The sequence below is a fragment of the Elaeis guineensis genome, chromosome 3, assembly GCF_000442705.2.
Source record: "Elaeis guineensis isolate ETL-2024a chromosome 3, EG11, whole genome shotgun sequence".
NCBI lineage: Eukaryota > Viridiplantae > Streptophyta > Magnoliopsida > Arecales > Arecaceae > Elaeis > Elaeis guineensis.
Window position 1 is genome coordinate 91,354,508 of NC_025995.2, and position 20,443 is coordinate 91,374,950.

The window sequence follows — 20,443 nt, forward strand, 5'->3', positions numbered from 1 at the left end:
CACAATTTTAGACCTACTAGACAACACTTAATTCTTTTAGTTAAGTATTTGGACTGATGGGTCAGGATTTGGTATTTCGAAAATAATTTTCAAATTTGAAAGATTTTATTTTCTGTTCACCAAATATGTTGACTCATTTCACAAATAGATCAGCATATTTCATAAATAGCAATCCTATTGCTAATTACATAACAGAAAATAACTCAATCAAAATAAATCATGAATATTCCTTTCGCTGCTTCATCTGTATGGGATATAATCGCATCGGCACCCCTACCACCATAGGAGACCTCATCGAATGGGAAGAGAGGACCTTTAAACTCTACTTTTCTCCTATGACCGGACGACCATGGCAACCAACCCAATTCGATTACTTACTACTTGGATCAAGTATATCTAAATATACCAATTTCAAAATTTAAATTTCAAATTTCAAATTTTGAATTTTAAATTTTAAATAAATTTTAAATTTTAAATTTTTGAATTTCAAATTTTGAATTTTAAATTTTGAATTTTAAATTTAAAATTTCAACCAAATTTCAAATTTTAAATTTTAAATTTTTGAATTTCAAATTTTTTAAATTTTAAATTTTAAATTTCAAATTTTAAAATATAAATTTCAAATTTTGAATTTCAAATTTTTTGAATTTTGAATTTCAAACAACTTTCAAAATTTAAATTTTAAATTTTAAATTTTAAATTTAAAATTTAAATTTTAGATTACAACTTAATCTACGCATGCAAATATATATCATATCTAAGAACCCGCTCTGATACCATTTGTGAAAAAAATTCAGTGCAGGGGTAAAATGATAATTTTAAATTTTTTTCAAAATTACTATTTTACAGTAAAAATTATAAATTAATCTAATTAATTAATAAAAATTTACCCTACACTAGGATCTAAATATGATATATAGTATGCATGTATTTAAATTTGAAATTCGAATTTGAACAGTAAATACTTTACTGTAATGTGTTCAGAACACAATACCTTTGTGCGGGTAGTAGATCGCCGTAATCTGATCACCATCGGAAGAGTTTGATCATCGCGATACAGTCACACAGCGTGTCTGGCCTCTGCAAATCATCCATACAAAGCTTCCGATCTGATCGACTCCTCACGAGTGCTAGCTCGTTGTAGAGCTCTTTCGACAGTCGATACTGATCGAACTCTTTCGATCGATGTCTGTTGATTCTTCAGATGCTCCAGATTGTCAGTAGATATGCTTGAGAGGATGTTGAAGATCTTCCTAAAATTTCGTGGGCTCACGACACTCGTAGCTCACCTTCTCACTTCCCGAACTCCAGGCTGAAACCCTAAAAACTCACTGAAACCCTGCGCATATTTTTTCTTTCTTTTCTTTTTTTTTTCTCTCGGAAGGATATAGACCTTCACCTTGCACACAAGGATTTTTCACGCCCAGATTTTCTCTCCCAAAAATTTTCTTGCACATGCCCCACTCTTCTCCTCCTTTTAAAACAACAACCAAGGTCTTATCCACGTGAGAGGATAAAGATGAGTAATTGCACATTTGAATTCAAATCAAATTTTGAATTCAAATGAAAACTAATTTATCCCTATCCACTAAGGGCGTGAGAAGAGGAGGGCATGGCTTAATTTATGCGTGAGTGATTTCATGAGAAATATTTTCTCGTGTAATAAATAGGGCATTAAAAGAGGATAAGGTCAAGGCGCTAAGATTGGTTGCTCATTCAAATTCAAACTTTATTTTGAATTTGAATGGCCAACCAATCATCCTTATCCACTCATTTGGTGCATTAAAGTAGGGTGTGAGGAGGGCTTTGCGTGAGAAAAAAATCATGAAAACTTTCTTCTCGTGAATTCAAATGGGCGCAGTGGAAGTGAGGTGGCGCAGGGAGAATGGGTCAAGGTGGTTTCATTATTTAAACCAACCTAATTGAACCAAATAAGTTAGGCCCAATTAGACTAATTTAAATCCAACTAAATTAAGCTTAATTAGACTCAATAAAATCTTAATCAAATCAAGAATTGATTAAGCCCAACCCCTGATCAAATCAGGGACCAAACCATCTCGACGATTAGGTCAACTCTTAACCTAATCGGGTCAAACCCAACTGAATCCAATTCAATTGGACTTGATCTAAAAATAATTAATCAATCAAATTGAGTTAATTAGTGATTAAGTCACTAATTAAACCTCTTATAAATATTGAGTCCAAATCCGATGGATAATCGGATATCAGAGTTCATCGATATGTAACCCTGATCGAAGAGTCCCAAACCAGTGGGACTCTTGACCCCGGTATCCAAAATGTGTGGGACTCTTCATTAGCCATCAGATCAGATAGGAACCTCTAATGTGTGTGACCCCACAGGTTCGAACCTAAGTCGGTAGCACAGAAACCAATTCCTGTACTAATCGAAGTGACCATCTAGCAATGGTACCCGACGATCGGATAGATCGAATAGTCGCAATCGCAACACTCAGAACCTACGTGAATATGGTTACTGTATAATTTATCCTTTTGATCAGGATGACTCAGGATTAAACTGTCCACCCTGATTAGATCATCCGAATCGTGCTCAACTCAAACAGTCCTGTGACTCCTCACAAAGACTACCTTGGCCAAGATTTTGCTAAATTGAAACACGACTATATACAGCTCCTAAACTGGAGTGGTCAATCCCATCTTGACACACGCACCGACAAGTCAAGTATTTGACTACACCCAGTAGCCTTCCGTCACTGAATTAGAAATTCAAGTAGTTCAGTGCCTAAGTGCAGTGAGTTGCTTGCAAGTCACCATGGCGGTCTCAGGTTAGAGGGACATTTATACCCATATTCCATCGAAGTAAATCTTGACAGCAAAAATAGCTCCGGAGTCGGTCACGTTCCGTGCAGATGTACCCTTACATCTCACCTGTATGCCATACCAGTGTCTCCACACTCATTGGTTAAGAGGACAACCAACCTATATGGCACACAACGATCTATGCTTGATAAACGTTGTCGTCCTTGGTAACAACGTATCATTTGATCGCGAACAAATTTAAGGACTAAATGACAAATCCTCCTTTGTCAAGTCTAAATAGTCCTAAGGACTTCACACAACATAGGAGTTCATTAGAAGATGAAACATTTTGTGATGAAAAATATCAAAATTATTTTTTTAATTCATAATTCATGTACATATACAAAAATGTGCACAACCGTCAATAGGCTGACGATTGGCTTTGGGACACTATTCCCAACATAATCAAACTTGAAAGAGAGGAAGAGAGCATCAATCCAAGCCAACTACTCTTGTATAAAAGTATTGAAGGCTTCCTCAATCCTCTCAAGCATTCAAAAAAAAATCGAAGCAATCACAACACATCTACCTCGACTTCTTCAGAGCTTAAAAGAGTCTTATTATTTTTAAACTCTATTTTTTTTATTGATTTATTTTGTCAAGTTTCTGGAATATAGAAACTTGGGATAGTGCAAGCCTAAAGTTGAATGGTATAAGATTTTGATAGGTATCTCCGTAAAAATTAATCGAGGTTGCTTGTAAGTCTGGGATAAAATAATCAATTGTAAGATTGTGATTGATGATTTAGATAAAATCAACTATGTTGGATTATGAATTTGAAAAAATAATCAGACTATAATCTTAAAAAAATTATAATTGAAATTTTAAAATGAATTTATTTGAAGAGTAAACGTAGGTGCTGAGTTTAGCACCGAACTACTATAAATTTTTTTATATTTACGGTTATATTGCTCTACTTATTTTTGTTATTTCTACTATCTTTTTAATTACCTACTAATCACTCCATAAATACTTAAAATTATTTTTTGGCACAAGTAGCTTAAGTTTTTTTAAGAAACCCAATTCATCCCCCTTTTGGGTTGTCTCCTCTGGGAAACATTGGTAATGCCTCATTTTTCAAATTTTTTTCTCATAAAATTATGATTTTTATGAATATTATACTCTTATTTATCTTTTTATTAGCTGACTTAAAGTAAGACATCATAACTATAGATTTAGGGATGGAATTTAGGTTTTTTCTTGCACAATAGTATAATACTGTTGACTTTTGGATATGATATCATATTTTAACCTTTGCATATTAGCATGCAATATTCATTGATATGCGTTTTATAATAGTCCCTATGGTCTGCATTTTAATTGTTTTACAATCCATTGATAAGAGATTATTGTCCCTCTATGTGTGTGTGTTGTGGTCCTATTTTTATTGTGCATATGCATAAAAAATAGTTTTTGGACTGATGTGGTCCCTTGTAAGTTTTTTTTTAACCTGTGACCCTTTGTTGTAGTCCCTTGTAAGTATTTTTTTTTGAATCGATGATCCTTTATTATGGTCACACTAGGACTCATGTCGTATCTTTTCGATGTACAATGAAAGTATTGAAAAAGTATCTAAATATGCTTAGATTCAACTTTTTAAGTATGGATTGATATTTCACATATTTTAAAATGTATAATGTATAATGCAAGCAGTTTTTTAACCACTTTTAATATCAGTTTAGTGATTTTTGAATTGATGTTTTATTTTCTTAATTAAGCACTACTTTTGGACTATTGTTGGAGTTGGTTGACATTGAAAGCATCAAAATTTTATTTAGACTTATGTTTGTAGTTTGTTAAGCACAACTTTTTCAATACCCAATGACTCCATTTCAATTTTTTTAACTGAAAGTTAAACTTATGTATATATAAACTTCATATATCACTTATTCATTATTACAGAGATAGACTTTGATTTTTTTCATTATATAGATCCATTATGATGGATCAATCAAGTACCATCCAAACTATTACTGCAGTGGGGGTATGTCAGATACTTTGATAACTATGAACTAGATAGATTTAGTATTACAAAACTCAAGGATAAGTTAGGTCAGTTAGGATATATAAATTATACTTACTTTTATTATCTCATGCATGGATGGACATTTGAAAATAGCTTGAAGGAATTAAGATGTTATGCAAATATTATGGAGATGTTGGCTTTTATGAGAGGGACTGATATAGTGCAAGTATATGTGGAGCACCAAGAGGATGCACTACTTGTGCTACTACTGGTGCTACTCAAGAAGCTACTCCAACTATTATAGAGATGCCTCTAGTTCCTGCATCTCCTCTAACTATTACAGAACTGCCTCCATAAGAGGACAGTAAGAGTCAGTTAGTGGGTATCACAATCACTATTGCAGAGGTATCCATTATCAAGGATGCAGCTACATCCACACCAAACATCCGAATCAAGAGAGTAGCAGTAAAAATGATTGGTGGAAGAAAATTACCTGCATTTGGAAGGTCAAAAGTTGATAAGAAACTGAAAGAGATTACAGCTACCACTTTGGAGCCTATATTTGATTTGACAGTGATAATAGTAGTGATACATCACTTAGTCAGCTAAGTGAATCAAATGACAATTATGATAATCTATTCAATGAGTATGTAGATAGAGATATTATCAATGAAGAGTTGAAATCTTAGACATAGCATTTTCCTCTTCACAGAGGTGCTAGTTTTTTTGGAGAGGAGCAAACCAATGATAGAGAACCAGAGAGTAGTAGTAGCTCTCATTTCCATAACTTGGGTAGTGACAATGATTCATATACCAGGATTTAGAGTTTTGATTATCCTAAATTCAATGATTCCATAGATATTTTAAAAGAACTATCAAACTTTCGGTCAAAATGAAATTTAGCAATGCCGCACCGTTTAGGAAGGAGTTGCAACTTTATAGCATACGGGAGGATTTGATTTTGTATAGAAGAAGAATAAGACAAGTCGGATTACTTTTATTTACTAATAAAGATGTGGGTAAAGAATTCATACTTCACTAGTACAAAGGGAGAATACTTATTAGATAAAGATCTTCCAACCTATGCACAATTATGGAAGATATTTTGAAAATTACAATGTCATATCCAAATTTCTAGTAAGAAGTATCTTGAGAAGATTAAATCCGATGCAAAGTGGAGTATCAAGGACTTTCAAGAACAAATAAAGAAGAGTGTGAAGATTTTTATTTTGAGATCACAATACTATAGAGCCCAGACCAAAGCACTGAAGATTGTTCAGGAGAGCCACAGGGAGTAGTATGCCCACCTATAGGAGTACTACCATATCATCAAGCAAACTAATTCTGGGAGCATAATGTTGATGAATGTCAACAGGCTTGATGAGACTACTTAGCCTATCTTTGGAGGTTATATTATTGTCTTACAGCACACAAGTATGGCTTCTTCAAAGGATGCAAAAATATCATTGGATTGGATGGATGTCACTTGAAGAACTTATTTGGAGGACAACTCCTAGCTGCAATAGGGAAGGATGGTAACGAAAATATATTTTCCATCGCATGAATGGCAGAGATGAAAAACAGCTAGAGCTGATTTTTGACATGCTTATTAGAAGACATTGGGCCCTTAGAAGAGTATGGTTGGACCTTTATATTGGATAGACAAAAGATAAGTCTGTATTGTTCAACATATATATTTTTTTTATTATATTTAAGTACTTAATTATCTACAACTTGTCCACTTCTTCAATATTTGTTGTGGGTCTTGTTGGAGCTTTTTAGACTGTTATTCCTAGTATGAATCACATATTTTATGTGCGAACCTACACGTCAATTTTAAAAGCACTAGGTTCAAGAATAAAAATTATAGAGATATCCTTTGAAACTGTGCCAGAGTGACCATGCTCCATAACTTTAAGACTGCCATGGAGGAGATATGATAATTTAATGAGATCACATGATAGTAGTTTAGATAGTACCCATCTGAGTTGTGGTCAAAGCATGCCTTCAATCCTAGAAGCAAGTCGAGCATGTTGTTGAACAACATATGCGAGTCCTTCAACAAGTATAAAATAGATACTTGAGACAAATCTATTATCACCTGTTGGAGACTATTAGGAGACTATTGATATAGCGGTTCTAAGCTAAAGAGATGGCTTGGATAAAATTACAAGATCTCTTTGTCCTAAGATTCAAAAAAAAATGGAGAGGACTAAGTTGGAGGCTGTGGACTGTCACTGCATATGTGAAGGAGGCCATAGAAGTTGAGCATCACAATGATAGATTTATTGTGGACTTGTAAGAGAGTATTTATGGATATAGGATATAGGATTTAACTAACATCCTATGTTACCATGCTGTATCAGCTATTATATTTATTAGAAGGATACGAAATTCTTTCTTAGTATATGGTGCACTAAAAATATATTTTTTAGGACCTATGAGCATATCATTGAGCTAGATCCAAGTATAAAATCTTGGCTAAGGACATAGTATCCCATTATGTCCATCCTCTAAGTGCTTCTTCAGATAGATCCAAAAAGACAAGAAGGAAAGAAGAAAATGAGCCAAAGAATTCTAACAGAATCAGAAGAAGGGGTACGTCTATAAGATACAGGAATTGCCAACCATTGAGCCATAACTCTAGGATTTGTAAAGGCCCTAGGAAGAAGAAGGCGAAGAAAAAATAATAAAATAATAGATCCAGTCAAACAGGGGCCAAGTTAGTAGGAAAATAGAGAGGCTGCAAGTATTATGGTCTCATTTATATTCAATAATATGGTTACCTGATATTTACTTATGTTTCAGTATCATTTTCAGGCTCAAAAGAGTGGAAGAAGAAAGAAGACAACAGTCTCAGAGCCTGCCTCCTCCCAGCTAGCTCCCTCCCAATCTCCCTCTTCCTAATCAGCTACCTCCTCTCAACCAATTGCCTCCCTCTCTGCAACACTACCATGACTTGTAGCTCACTGCATCGTAGTCAGTTTTGACTCCATTAAAAACTTACATATGGTCTCATGGAAGAAATATTGCCATCAGCCTCATAGAAAATCAGCCTCACATTGTGTCCAGCCTCATAAAAGCACATCTCAGTAGCAACAACTATACTTTTGATGTAATGTATTTGGGGTATCAGTTGGGATGTATGTGGGTGTATCAAGCTTTTAGGGTGATAGATTTGGCGTTTATACAATGAATATTTTGTTGTGATATCTTATGATACTTTCTTTTATTATGTGATATCTTAGGATACCTTGTAATACTTTGTGTTATCTTATATATATCAAAAGATTTGACAGATTATGATATCCTGTGATACATAACAAAACATTATGATACATTCCAATATATTATGATAAATTATCATAGAATTGTGATACAATCTAATACATTCTGATATAGTGTGATACAGGATGGTTCACTATCATTAATTATGATGCAAGATGCTTTAATTCTATTTTTAGACATTATATGGCAATATATTGAGAATTTTTTAAATTTTATTTTGATTTATGATTATGATACCTTGAGTTGGTTGTGAAATTGAAATAGTAGATACGACTGGATGATCTATAAGTTTTTTGTAGCTTATAGATACCCACTAAATTGTATCTGTTAATGTACATTTATTCACCTTTCTTTTAAAACCAAGGGATATATATGTGCAATTGGTTAAAAGTAGAGGGAGTGTAAGTAGAACACAGAAAAAATTTAGAGGAGGTCATCGAAACTTTCTAATTTTGAGCAGGTGAGATTGCAATATTCAGAAAAGAATAGGGGTATCATCAAAACTTCATAAATTAGTTCAAATTATGACTTTATAGTACTTTTACTTTAGAAAATGAATTCCATATTGGTTCTCTTTTACTATGTCTCTAGTTCTTACTTTAAGAAATGCATTCCTCACCTATACGAATTAGTATTCTTATTTGAGGAAATGCATTACATGTTTGTTCTTTTATTATGCCTTTAGAACTTACTTGGGATCAAAATGTATCTGTAGCATGAACAATGTAACAATTATAATGAACATATATGCTGGCAAATTAAAGAAAGATTTTTCATTATATAAATCATTAAAGATTATAAATTAATCTCAGAATGTTCCCAAAAGAAATATCCACTTTTGGAATAAACCTCAAACATTCAATCGAGTATATTTTTATATTTAAAACTCAGATCAAATTACATAACAAGCCATAATAATCTAGTACGTATGCTAGTATACAGTAAACATCTCATTTGGTCCGACTTTTGTAGCTTGAATTTAATCCTCAAGCTTTTTGTTCGATTGCAACAACCTATTAGTAACATCCTTGTCCTTTGTATTTGAAAGTGGATCATGCTAATAGAAATAAGCGCAACCCTTGTTTGTCTGGAAAAATAATTTAGGATGGGAGATTAAAGCCAAAAATCCGATAATAAATCGAAAATAAGGAAAATGGTAACATACCTCATATATCCTGCATCCAAAGAAATGTCGGCCAGGATTTCGCTGGTTTATGAGGTTCTCAAAGATAATTTGATTCCATAATGACAAAAATCGACAGTTTAGGAGGAGTAATCGAAAGAACCTAGTTGGGAATCCTCCATGGTCTCCTTCTCTACAACCCTCTTTTTCCTTCCTGGATTTCTTCTTCTCTACCTACGGCTTGATTGGGGATTTTTTCTTCTCCATCCGACTTGATTGGGGATTTTTTCTTCTCCATCTGACTTGATTTAAGATTTTCTCTTCTCCATCATGTTTGATTAATGTTTCTTTCCTCCCCTTTTGAATTTAGATAATTAGCATCCAAAATCATGAGTTACATGAGGCATGTACTTTAACATTTTTGGCATGATGACTAACACCCTACTATCAACTAATAGTAAGGATATTATCATTTCATAAAAATATGGTATTATGTTAAGATCATGTAATATCATTCTATTAACAGAAATGGATGGTAAGACCATGTTGGAATATTTTGTTAAATAGAAAGGTTCATTTGATTTTTTTTGATATATTTTTTTTTTGATATTTTTTAAAGTATAGAGGATGTAAATCAAGTTGTAACTAAAGTTAGAGAGGTTGTTTCTATAATTTTCTTTAAAAAAAAAATCTAAGGCTTAATCACAAAAAAAACTTTAAACTGTTTGAAAATTTTCAATTTAATCCCAAACTTCAATTTGATGCAATTAGGTCATCAAACTATTATAAAAATTTAATTCAAACCCTGACTATGGATTTCGTCTGACTTCCGTTATAGAATAGTCATGTAAAGTCACGTGACAGCATTATATGGTAGAAAGGAATGACGTAGATTATGTGGATGTTTCCCTCCTCTCCCTCCTCTCCTCAACGTTACCACCACCCTCCTCCTCCCCTAGTCCGTTCACCGCCAAAGCCGTCGTCCTCCACTACCGGCAACAGAAGAACCCCCACCACTGCCCACCCGCCACCACCCCCTCCCCTCTTTCCTCTGCTCTGCTGCCTACCTCATCTGCTCCTCTCACTTCGCCGCCCATCTCCTCTGCTTCTCCTCTACCATTCAAATCTTAAAAATCTATGAAACTTCAATGTGAGTTCTCAATCTTCAACAAATGCTGAAATGTGAATCAAATATATGGGTTTACTGCACTACAAGCAAACTCTATAGCTTGGAGTTGTGAAAGACAAGAAGGTTAAAAAGATGATAAGATTCCACACGTTTCTAGTAAAAGAAATATGGGAGCGAGGGAGAGGGAGAGAGATGTGGTGGTGCTGGCAGTGAGAAAATGAGTAGAAATGATTGGCAGTATGTCAGTAAAAAGACATCCTTCAAAGCTTGGTGTTGAAGATAAGCTCATTCTCTCCTAAAAAGCAATAAAAATAATCAAGGGAGCTGTTGTATAGTTTTTGTGTAGATATAGAAGAATCTGTGGTTTTTTAAGCACCCATGTTGAAAATCTTTAGGTGCTTTTTGGTATATCACTAGTGATGTAATCATCGGAGTGATATGATCACTGGGGTGATATGAATACTGGGGTGATGTGCAAATACCGATGTAATATGTGATCACCATATTTGATATATCACTGAAAATAAAATTTCATTGTATTTGATATATCACCAAATAGCGATAGTGATAATGTATAAAATATCAAAAATGGCCTTATACATTAGTACATAATAATTACTCTACAACTTGATTAAACATTCTTCATTTATAACTCCTCACAAAAATATATAACAATAGTAATAATAATAATAATATTTATTTATTATTATTATAGATATTTATTTTAATAAAACTATTAAAATGATATTATGATAATATTATATATAATCAGGCTTGACTAGGCTCAGCCAATTTTGACCATCAATATCAGGGCTGTCTATTAAGAATGATTTAGCCTGTCAAAGTAAATTTAAAAAAAAAATATGAAGGATTTAGCATGATCCATCCATGCCAATTAACCATATCTACCTATAGAAATAAAATAGATATCTAATAAATAAATAAAAAATATCCATATCATTTAACTAAACCTATCAATAAAAATAAAAAATATATCTAGTAGATAGGCATATATAAAACAAAACGAGGAGGATTTTTATTTTCTTTCTAATTTACTGACTAAGAATATTTTTATCCCAAAATAATTTTAGCACATCACCAGTACGCGGTGATGTGCTATCACTTAGGATATATGTGGTGATAGCATTGTGCAATGATACTATCACCGAATTTATTACTGGATCCTTCATCACTGGATGGGATTTTACAATACCAAATAAAATAATCACATCACCTAACTCACATCACTGGGGTGATGTGAAATATCACCCCCTACAAAACAGTACATTATATTTTGATCACTGATAAGTCTCATTGGATGAGTTTCAAGTACACTTGCAATAGATGATTTGAAGATTCTATATTTCAATGCTATAGTCCTCTAAATTCTTTTTTAACTGATGATTATAGCTTTGACAAAAATTTCAAGTAGAAAAAAAAGAAAACATATGATTGAAGGTGGTGCTGTGCATTCCCATTCTCCACTTGATGGAATTCAAATAGATGAGCACTTTTCTTTCCAAAGGAGCAAAGGAGGTGGGTGGTGAAGTGGGAGTGGGAGGAGTGGAGGAGGTGGGTGGCGAAGCAGAGGAAAAAGATGAAGGGGATAGTAGCAGAGGAGATGGTAGAGGAGAGCGAGAAGAAAGTGGAGAGAAAGAACTTATCTGCCACGTAAGCAGTCTCTACTATATCATCTTCCATTAAACACCACGTGATGGTATATGATGACATCCGACTATTTTTGTCACAGTAATTAGATGGAAGTAAGGGAAGAAATTGAAATATTTTGAAAGTTGTAGAACTTGATTGTAATGAATAGAAATCAAGAATATATATATGAAAATCTTTAAAAAAAATTTAAAATTTTTAAAATAATTAAGCCAAAATCCAAAAGCAAAACTCGGGGAACCACACCACTTACTCGAGCCGGGCACTGTTTGTAAGCATGGACAAAAGAGGCGTGGACACATGAATTTCCCGCGTCTCATACTCTCAATTTGGGACGCAAGTCATGCATAGAACTCGGAAGCAATCGGTTTCGTATGGTCAGCACGCTGAAGCTCCTCAAGCCTATCTCCGCCGACGTGGTTTCCTTCGACTTCCACCGCTTAGCCTACTTCCTGGACTCGTGCACGGCCGCGGGGGACGCCCGCCGCGGCGCAGCCGCGCATGCCCGCCTCCTAAAACTCCACGAGTCACTCGGCGGCTCCCTCTCTCTCTGGAACAAGCTCCTCAATCTGTACTACCGTTGCGGCTTCGCTCCCCGAGCCCATCAGCTGTTCGACGTAATGCACGAGAGAGACGCCATCTCGTATAACACCATGATCTCAGCTCAAATCCGTATCAAGCGTAACGCATTCGAGCCTCTCCGATTCTACTCTCAAATGCTGGCCGATGGCGTGAAACCTAACAACATCACCTTCTCCTCGTTGCTCGTTGCCTCTGATGGCATGAAAGAATCCCACTTTGTGGAGCAAATCCATGCACATTCGATCAAACTTGGACTTAACTCGGATGAATTCGTGGGGAGTGCGATGGTGAATGGATATGAGAGGTGTAGAGGGCTAAAGGAAGCACTTTGTGCGTTCGAGGAGATTGCTGAATTGGATTCGGTCTCTTTCAACATCATGATTGATGTGTGTGCTCGGAGAGGGAGCAAATGGCATGCCATGGACATTTTTTCTCGGATGCAAAGGGAGGGAAATGGAAGCTTTGATTCCTTCACGTTGACGAGTGTACTAAAAACGTGCTTGGAGAAAGAGGATTTGAGGCTCGGCATGCAGCTCCATGGGTGTGCATGGAAGGCTGGCTTGGTCTCAGATGCTCCCGTTGGGAATGCTCTCATAACCATGTATTCCAAATGTGGAGGGGGGATGGATTCTATGGTTGCAGCCTTTCGGAGGGTTTTGGAACCAAACATTATCTCTTGGACCGCAATGATTGCAGGGCTAGTGCAGAATGGCCTGGCAGAGGCAGCAGCAAGCTTCTACAAAGAGATGGTGACATCTGGTGTTATGGAGAATGAATTTTGCTTTGCTAGTGTATTACCAGCATTCAGTTTCCTGGCAAGCCTTGTGCATGGAAAGATGCTTCATTGTAGGATTGTCAAGTCGGAGTTTTCATCAGATGTAATGGTGGGGAATGCTCTATTAGATTTGTATTTCAAATGCGGTAGCTTGGAAGATGCTCAGCTGGTGTTTGAAACAATGAGGAGCCGTGATGTCGTGTCCTGGACTGCGATGATTCTTGGGCTTGGTCAGCATGGGAAGGGAAGAGGGGCTCTCGAAATCTTTGGAGCAATGGAGAGCAAAGGATTTAAGCCGGATGCTGTTACTTTTCTTGCAGCCCTATCTGCATGTAGCCATGGAGGTCTTGTGGATGATGGGCTTAGAATTTTCAACTCTATGGTGAACCATTATGGAATTAAACCAAAGAGGGAACATTGTGCTTGTGTTGTTGATATGTTGGGTCGTTCAGGGAGGTTGAAAGAAGCTGAGAGGTTCATAGGGGAGATGGGGATAGAAATGGATCCGTTGGCATGGGAAGCTCTTCTTGGAGCTTGTGGGATACATGGGGAGATGGAATTGGGACAGAGGTCCGCAGAGAAGATTATTAAATTGGAGCCACAAAAGGATGGGCCATATGTGTTGTTGTCGAATATATATGCTGAACGAAGAATGTGGGAAGAAAAGGAGATTTTGAGGGAGAGATTGGATGCTAGTGGGTTGAGAAAGGAGCCTGCACGAAGCTGGTTTTCAGGTCTTGAGGTTTGAACATTGTGATGATTATTGTCAATGATTTTACTTCAACTGATTCTATAGTACATTCCACTAGCCTTTGCAAAACTACTACAGTTTCCCTGGTGCAAGCAAAATGATGAAGTCATCAGCCGCCCAGTAATCACTACAAGCCATATAATTCTTAACGAGGATAAGAATAATTGAAACAATCTAGATGCTTGGCTAATATATTGCAATTTCTGAAACTTGGTGTTTATTGAATTTCCAGATTGGTGTTCTAGACTAGTATTAACATCATAGAAAGCTCTTTTACCACCAGCAAGGTGCCAGCACTGTTAAGGTGAAGCCCATGTCCAAAAAAAAAAACAACAACCCAGACCCGCCGTCGGCCAGGCCCGGCCCAGAACCACGCACGAACACGGTGCACACGGTCTACCAGGTTTCGCGGTCCATGGTGAGGTGCGTGGACTGAGCGTTCGTTTTCGGGCGTTTCTCACGGTCCACACAGATTCTAGTGGACCGAAGCGCGATCCGACGGTCCTTATCCCTCTTGGTGATGATCGGACGGCTGATATCAAATCCCGATTAATTTAGATCTGATCTTGATCATTTTTTGGACGTTTTTGGGCCGTTCAATGCAGATTCAACGGCCGAGCTTATTTCTTCGATTATACAGCGGATAGGACTCCGATTTTGATGAGGTTTGGATCTAAATTCATCTGGTGATGAGTCCTATTTAAGGAGAGGACTTAGGAGAAGTTTTGTGAGCCTGAGAGTAGTAAAAAAATTAAAAGAAGAGAGAGGGTTTAAGAGAAGAAAAAAAGAGACGTGAGATTTTCTTTTTGAGAGAAAAATAAGAGTGTTTTTTTTGTAAAAGAGAGTATGTGTGAGTCTTTTTTATTTTTCCTCCTCTTCTTCTTTTTTTTTCAATTTTATACTCCATTATGCCATCGATTATTAATAGAAGAACGTTAAGGAGGTTTTACCCATGGACGTAGGCCAATAATCAGACCGAACAACGTAAATCTGGTGTGCTTTCTTTTCTTTTATTTTTATTATTTAATTATCTCTCATATTTTGCGTTCTACGTTTGTTCTAGTTATCTTTTTTCTACAAAACGATCTTATTTTCACTGTACTTGTATGCTGTGTGGATCGAGGTGTGTTCAATTATCCACGGTCTGTTCTTTCAGTTCGGTATCAAAGCACAGGAGACTTTTTTGTAGTTGGATTGATCTGAAATAATGGCGGACAAGGTGACAACCATAAAATATGAGATATCGAGGTTTGATGGATCAAACTTTATACTTTGGAAGATGAAGATGCATGCGGTATTGATCTAAGATGGTTGTGAAATTGCTTTGCAAGGAAAAAAATGCAAATCTAAAGAGATGACAGATGCGCAATATGAAGAGAAAGACAAGCTGACAATGGCAAACCTCTATCTGATGTTGGATGATTCGGTATTGTTCAATATCAAGATCGAGACTACTACAAAAGAGGTTTGGGAAAAATTGACAAGTCTCTATGAAGGTAAGTTTTTGGTTAATAAAATCTATTTAAGACAGTAATTATACAATCTAAAGATGAAAGACGGGGCATCAGTTCAAGAGTACTTGGGTATATTCAATTTCATTGTGAGCAAGCTTGCGGCCTTAGATGTCAGAATTGATGAGAAGAAAAGACCAGCATTCTACTTTTTCTATGCCGGAGTCTTGAGATAATCTTATCATGAACTTAAGTTACGTCGAAATCCTTAAGATGGAGTCTGTTGTTGCATTATTGCTTACAGAAGAGATGAAGCAGAAATTTAGCCAAGGAAGTTCTTCGGGAGAGACCATGGTAGCGTGAGGCAAATTTTTCGAAAGAGAATGTGGTGATCGAGGGAAGACAAGATCTAAATCTAAAGATAAAAAGAAGGTAAAATACTAGAATTGTGAAAAAACAGGGCACGTAAAGAAAAATTGTCGGGTCCAAGGAGTTGATACAAAATCTAAATCGAAAAACTTTCAAAGCAATATAGCAAAAGTGGTTCGGCTACTTCAGATGATGGGGATGCATTGACGGCATTAGAAAGATCTGATCTTGCACGTTATTGGCTCTTGGATTCGGGGGCATCTTTCCACATGACTCCTTTTAGGGAGTGGTTTCATACATATAAATCATTGGATGGAGGAGTATCTATTTGGGTAACAATACAACTTGTCCTGTGATTGTAGTGGGAGATGTTCGGATCAAGATGTTTGATGGTATAGTTCGAACGGTTTCTAATGTTAGGCATGTTCCTGCACTGCATAAGAGCCTACTATCATTTGAAAAGTTTTGTAAGCAAGGTTTAAAGTTTATCGGAGAGAAAGATCAATTGAAGATATCCAAAAGGTGTTTGGTGGTGATAAAAGGAGTCCAAATAGGTAGTCTTTATAAATTAGTAGGCGAGACTCAGGTGGGAGAGGCGACAGTAGCAATCTTAAAGATGGTGTCTCCGACTGTTTGGCATCGACGTTTGGGACATATGAGCGAGCGTGGGCTACAATTATTATCAAACAAGGACCTTCTTCCAGGGTTCAAGTCAGTACCACTAGAATTTTGTGAAGATTGCATATATGGTAAACAAAGAAGGATCTCTTTCTCTTTATCACAGTAGCGGAGTAAGGAATTTCTTCAGCTAATCCACTCAGATACTTTGGAGTCGCTTGATAGATTATTGGATGGATGTTCCTACTTCATCTTCTTCATTGATGACTTTTCTCGAAAGGCTTGGATATATATCCTGAAGCGAAAATTCGATGTTTTTGAAATCTTCAAGAAATTCAAGGCTCTGGTGGAAAATGAAAAAAATTTAAAAATTAAATATCTACGTTCTGACAATAGAGGGGAATATTGCTTTAAAGAGTTTGATGAGTTTTGTAGTGAGCATGAAATTCGACGACAGCTTACGGTTCCTGGGATACCACAGTAAAATGGTGTGGCAGAGAGGTTTAATAGAACACTTATGGAAAGTGTCCACAGTATGATGAGCACTACAAAATTTGACAAGAGATTTTAGACAGAGGCTGCATGTACGGCTTATTACTTGATCAATCGAGCCCCAACAAAATCCCTTGGATTAGAAATTCTCGAAGAACTTTGGAGTGGTAAGCCAGTAAATTATTTTCATCTCCGTATCTTTGGATGTAATGCGTATATGTGGATTCCAAAAGAAAAAAGAGCAAAATTGGATAGGAACTCTCGGAGGTGCATTTTTCTTGACATGCTAAAGAAGTAAAGGGGTATCGGTTGTGGAACCCTATTACCCACAAGATCGTTGTTAGTCAAGATGTTGTTTTCAATGAAGAATCTTTTCAAGGCACCAAAGAAAAGCAAGATGATGAAGCCATTACTTTTGTTGAGTTCCTTGATGCAGATGATAAAATGCAAGCAGAGCAAGCACATGAGGTCGATGAGGTAGCTGATGATGGATTAGGTGCAGAGTCTCCACAATCCTCTCAGGATGCTATCTCACTAGAAGAGCTACCAACGGAGTCTGAGCGGCCTAGGAGGGTCATTAGACCTCCTGCTAGGTATGATGACTATGTCACTTCTTTCATTCCTTATGCTAACCATATTTGTGCTTATGTTGCTTTGGCGGAGAAGGACGAGCCAACATCATATAAGGAGGCATGCGAGTCCACCAATACTGAAAAGTGACATTGTTGTTGCTCCTTGAATTGATTTTGATGATTACAAAGCATTTGAGAGGATTACTAATGATTTTGGCTTGAAAAAAGACTTATTGCATTTCAGGGGCAAAATCATAATTTTGTCAAGATCTGATTCAGAAGCCTCAAGAGCAAGAACTAAAGACGTACAATCTATTGGAGGAAATTTCAACAATTTTGGAAGTGTATTTTGTAAGAAAATCAAGTTTTTATTTTTGAGTTGACCCCATGAGTCGATTCATAGCTTAAAGGGCTGAACGGCACGCTGAAATTTTGGCTGGCACATTCTGTGAGTCGACCCCATGGGTCGATCCTTTGGCATGAGTCGACCCTATGAGTCGATCTCTGCTGCTCTACAGGCCAAAATTACAGAATAGTCGTTTTCTGCTCTTTTTTACAGAGGTCGACCCCATGAGTCGACCCATGAGCATAAGTCGACCCTATGAGTCGACCCCTGTGATGGAAAAATTTCGCAACGGCTAGTTTTTAACCTATTTCAATTGCATTTAATGCTCATTTAATGTGCTCTAACGGCTCTATTTTCAGTCCAGATTACTCTCCACCATTATTTAAAGTTATATAAAGGGACTTAAAGAAAGGAATAAAAAAAAGAGAGAGAGAGAAAAAATTTTGAAAAAGGTTCTTCAAGCATTCTTGTCAACCCTAAGCAAGAGCCCACAAAAAAAGGAGTTCAAGAAGCTTTTATTTCAAGTTCACCAACTCCTCAAGAGTTCATTAAAGTCTCCAACCACTTTGAGGAAATCAAGAAGAGCTTCCTTCTAATTGTGTAAAGTGTATTTAAAGCATTATTTGCTCATTAAAGGAGCTTCATTTGTATTTCTGTACAATTAACTATAATACTCTTTTTGAGTTATTATTTTTGTTTTGGAAGGATTTAAAAATGTGGGAAGGTTGATCCGAACCTTAAATCGGATTGTATTGGATTGGCTTGTATCCGAAAAATAAGTGGTCTAGCTTGGGATAGCTAGAGTCGGAGGTTCCGACGAGTGTATTCAGATTGAATACAGTTTAGTGGATTGAAATTCTCAAGTAGGAGCTTGGGGAGTGGATGTAGGTGCAAGGTTGGCACCGAACCACTATAAATCCTCTTGTTTGTGTTGTGCTTAATTGCTTTCCTTTTAAACTTATTTATTCTCTTGCATTCTTGCATCCAACCATTACCATTGCATCAATTACACTCCCCTTACTTATCTTGATATTGTTAAATATTCTTCATAAGTTGTAAGTTAAGTTTAAATTTTTTGAAATCCAATTCACCCCCCTCTTGGGTTGCATAGCTGGGCAACAAGTGGTATCAGAGCCTGGTGCTCTAGCCCTACTTTGATTTAACCAATCAAAGAGCTAAAGATCTATGGCAACTCAAGTTGGCACTTCTCTAGCCGAGGGGCAGTCCACTAACCGACCTCCACTTTTTAATGGGTCAAACTATACCTATTGGAAAGCTCGGATGAAAATCTTCATTCAAGCACTTGACTATGATATGTAGAGTATCATAGTAAACAGACCACACACACTCACTAAAATTATTGATGGTATGGAATCAACCAAACCCGAAAAAGAATGGGATGAGGTTGATAAGAAAATGGCTCAACTAAATGCTAAAGCCATGAATGTCTTATATTGTGCACTAGATGCTAATGAATTCAATCGTATTTCAACTTGCATGTCTGCTAAGAAAATATGGGATAGATTAGAAGTAACTCATGAAGGAACTAATCAAGTGAAAGAATCCAAAATTAACATGCTCGTGCATAAGTATGAACTTTTTAAAATGGAGCATGATGAATCTATAACTGAAATGTTTACTCGCTTTACTGATATTATAAATGATTTAAAAAGTCTTGGTAAGTCTTATTCTAACAGTGACCTCGTGAGGAAGATTCTTAGGTCCTTACCAAGAACTTGGGAAGCCAAAGTGACCGCTATCCAAGAAGCTAAGGATCTGAACATCCTACCCTTGGAAGAGCTTCTAGGATCACTGATGACACATGAACTGAGCATGAAATAACATCAAGAAGAAGAAGAAGTCAAAAAGAAGAGGACAATCATCCTCAAATCCATGGCTCAACTTGATGAAGAAACTGATGATACGGAAAATGAAGAGCAGGATGAAGAAATGGCTCTCATTACTAGAAGGTTTAAGAAATTTTTGAGGAAAAGGAAATAAGGAATGAGGAAGAGGCCACCCACAAAAGGAGAATATAGTAAAGAAAAGGATAAAGAGCAACCCCTTATTTGCTATGAATGCAAGAAATCGGGACATTTTAAGTCTGAATGCCCACAATTGAAGAAAGGTCCTAAGAAGTATAAGAAGAAGGTCATGATGGCTATTTGGAGTGGAAGTAATGAGTCAAGCTCCGAAGAAGAAGACTCAAATGAACAAGCCAACTTGTGCCTTATGGCACATGAAAATGAGGTAAATTCTGATACTCCTGTTGACTTTACCTTTGAAGAACTTCATGAAGTTTTTTATGATTTAATTGATGAACTAAAGAAGCTAGGGGTAAAGAATAAAGAGTTAAAATCAAATAATCAATCGTTACTAAAATAAAATGAGAGCATTTCAAATGAAAAATTTATCCTGCTTCAAGAAAATCTGAACTTAAAGAGTGAAATTGCCAAGCTAAAACCAATAGTTGAA

The 20,443-nt window shown here is 36.2% G+C and overlaps 1 protein-coding gene across 1 annotated transcript; it reads left to right on the plus strand.

Annotated features, from left to right (window-relative positions):
- Nucleotides 1–12,241: 12,241 nt before the first annotated feature.
- Nucleotides 12,242–14,189, plus strand: LOC105042041 (pentatricopeptide repeat-containing protein At4g33170). Its single transcript, XM_010919144.4, has one exon. It carries the CDS (start codon nt 12,387–12,389, stop codon nt 14,115–14,117), a length of 1,731 nt encoding a protein of 576 aa, XP_010917446.1. The 5' UTR covers nt 12,242–12,386; the 3' UTR covers nt 14,118–14,189.
- Nucleotides 14,190–20,443: the final 6,254 nt, after the last annotated feature.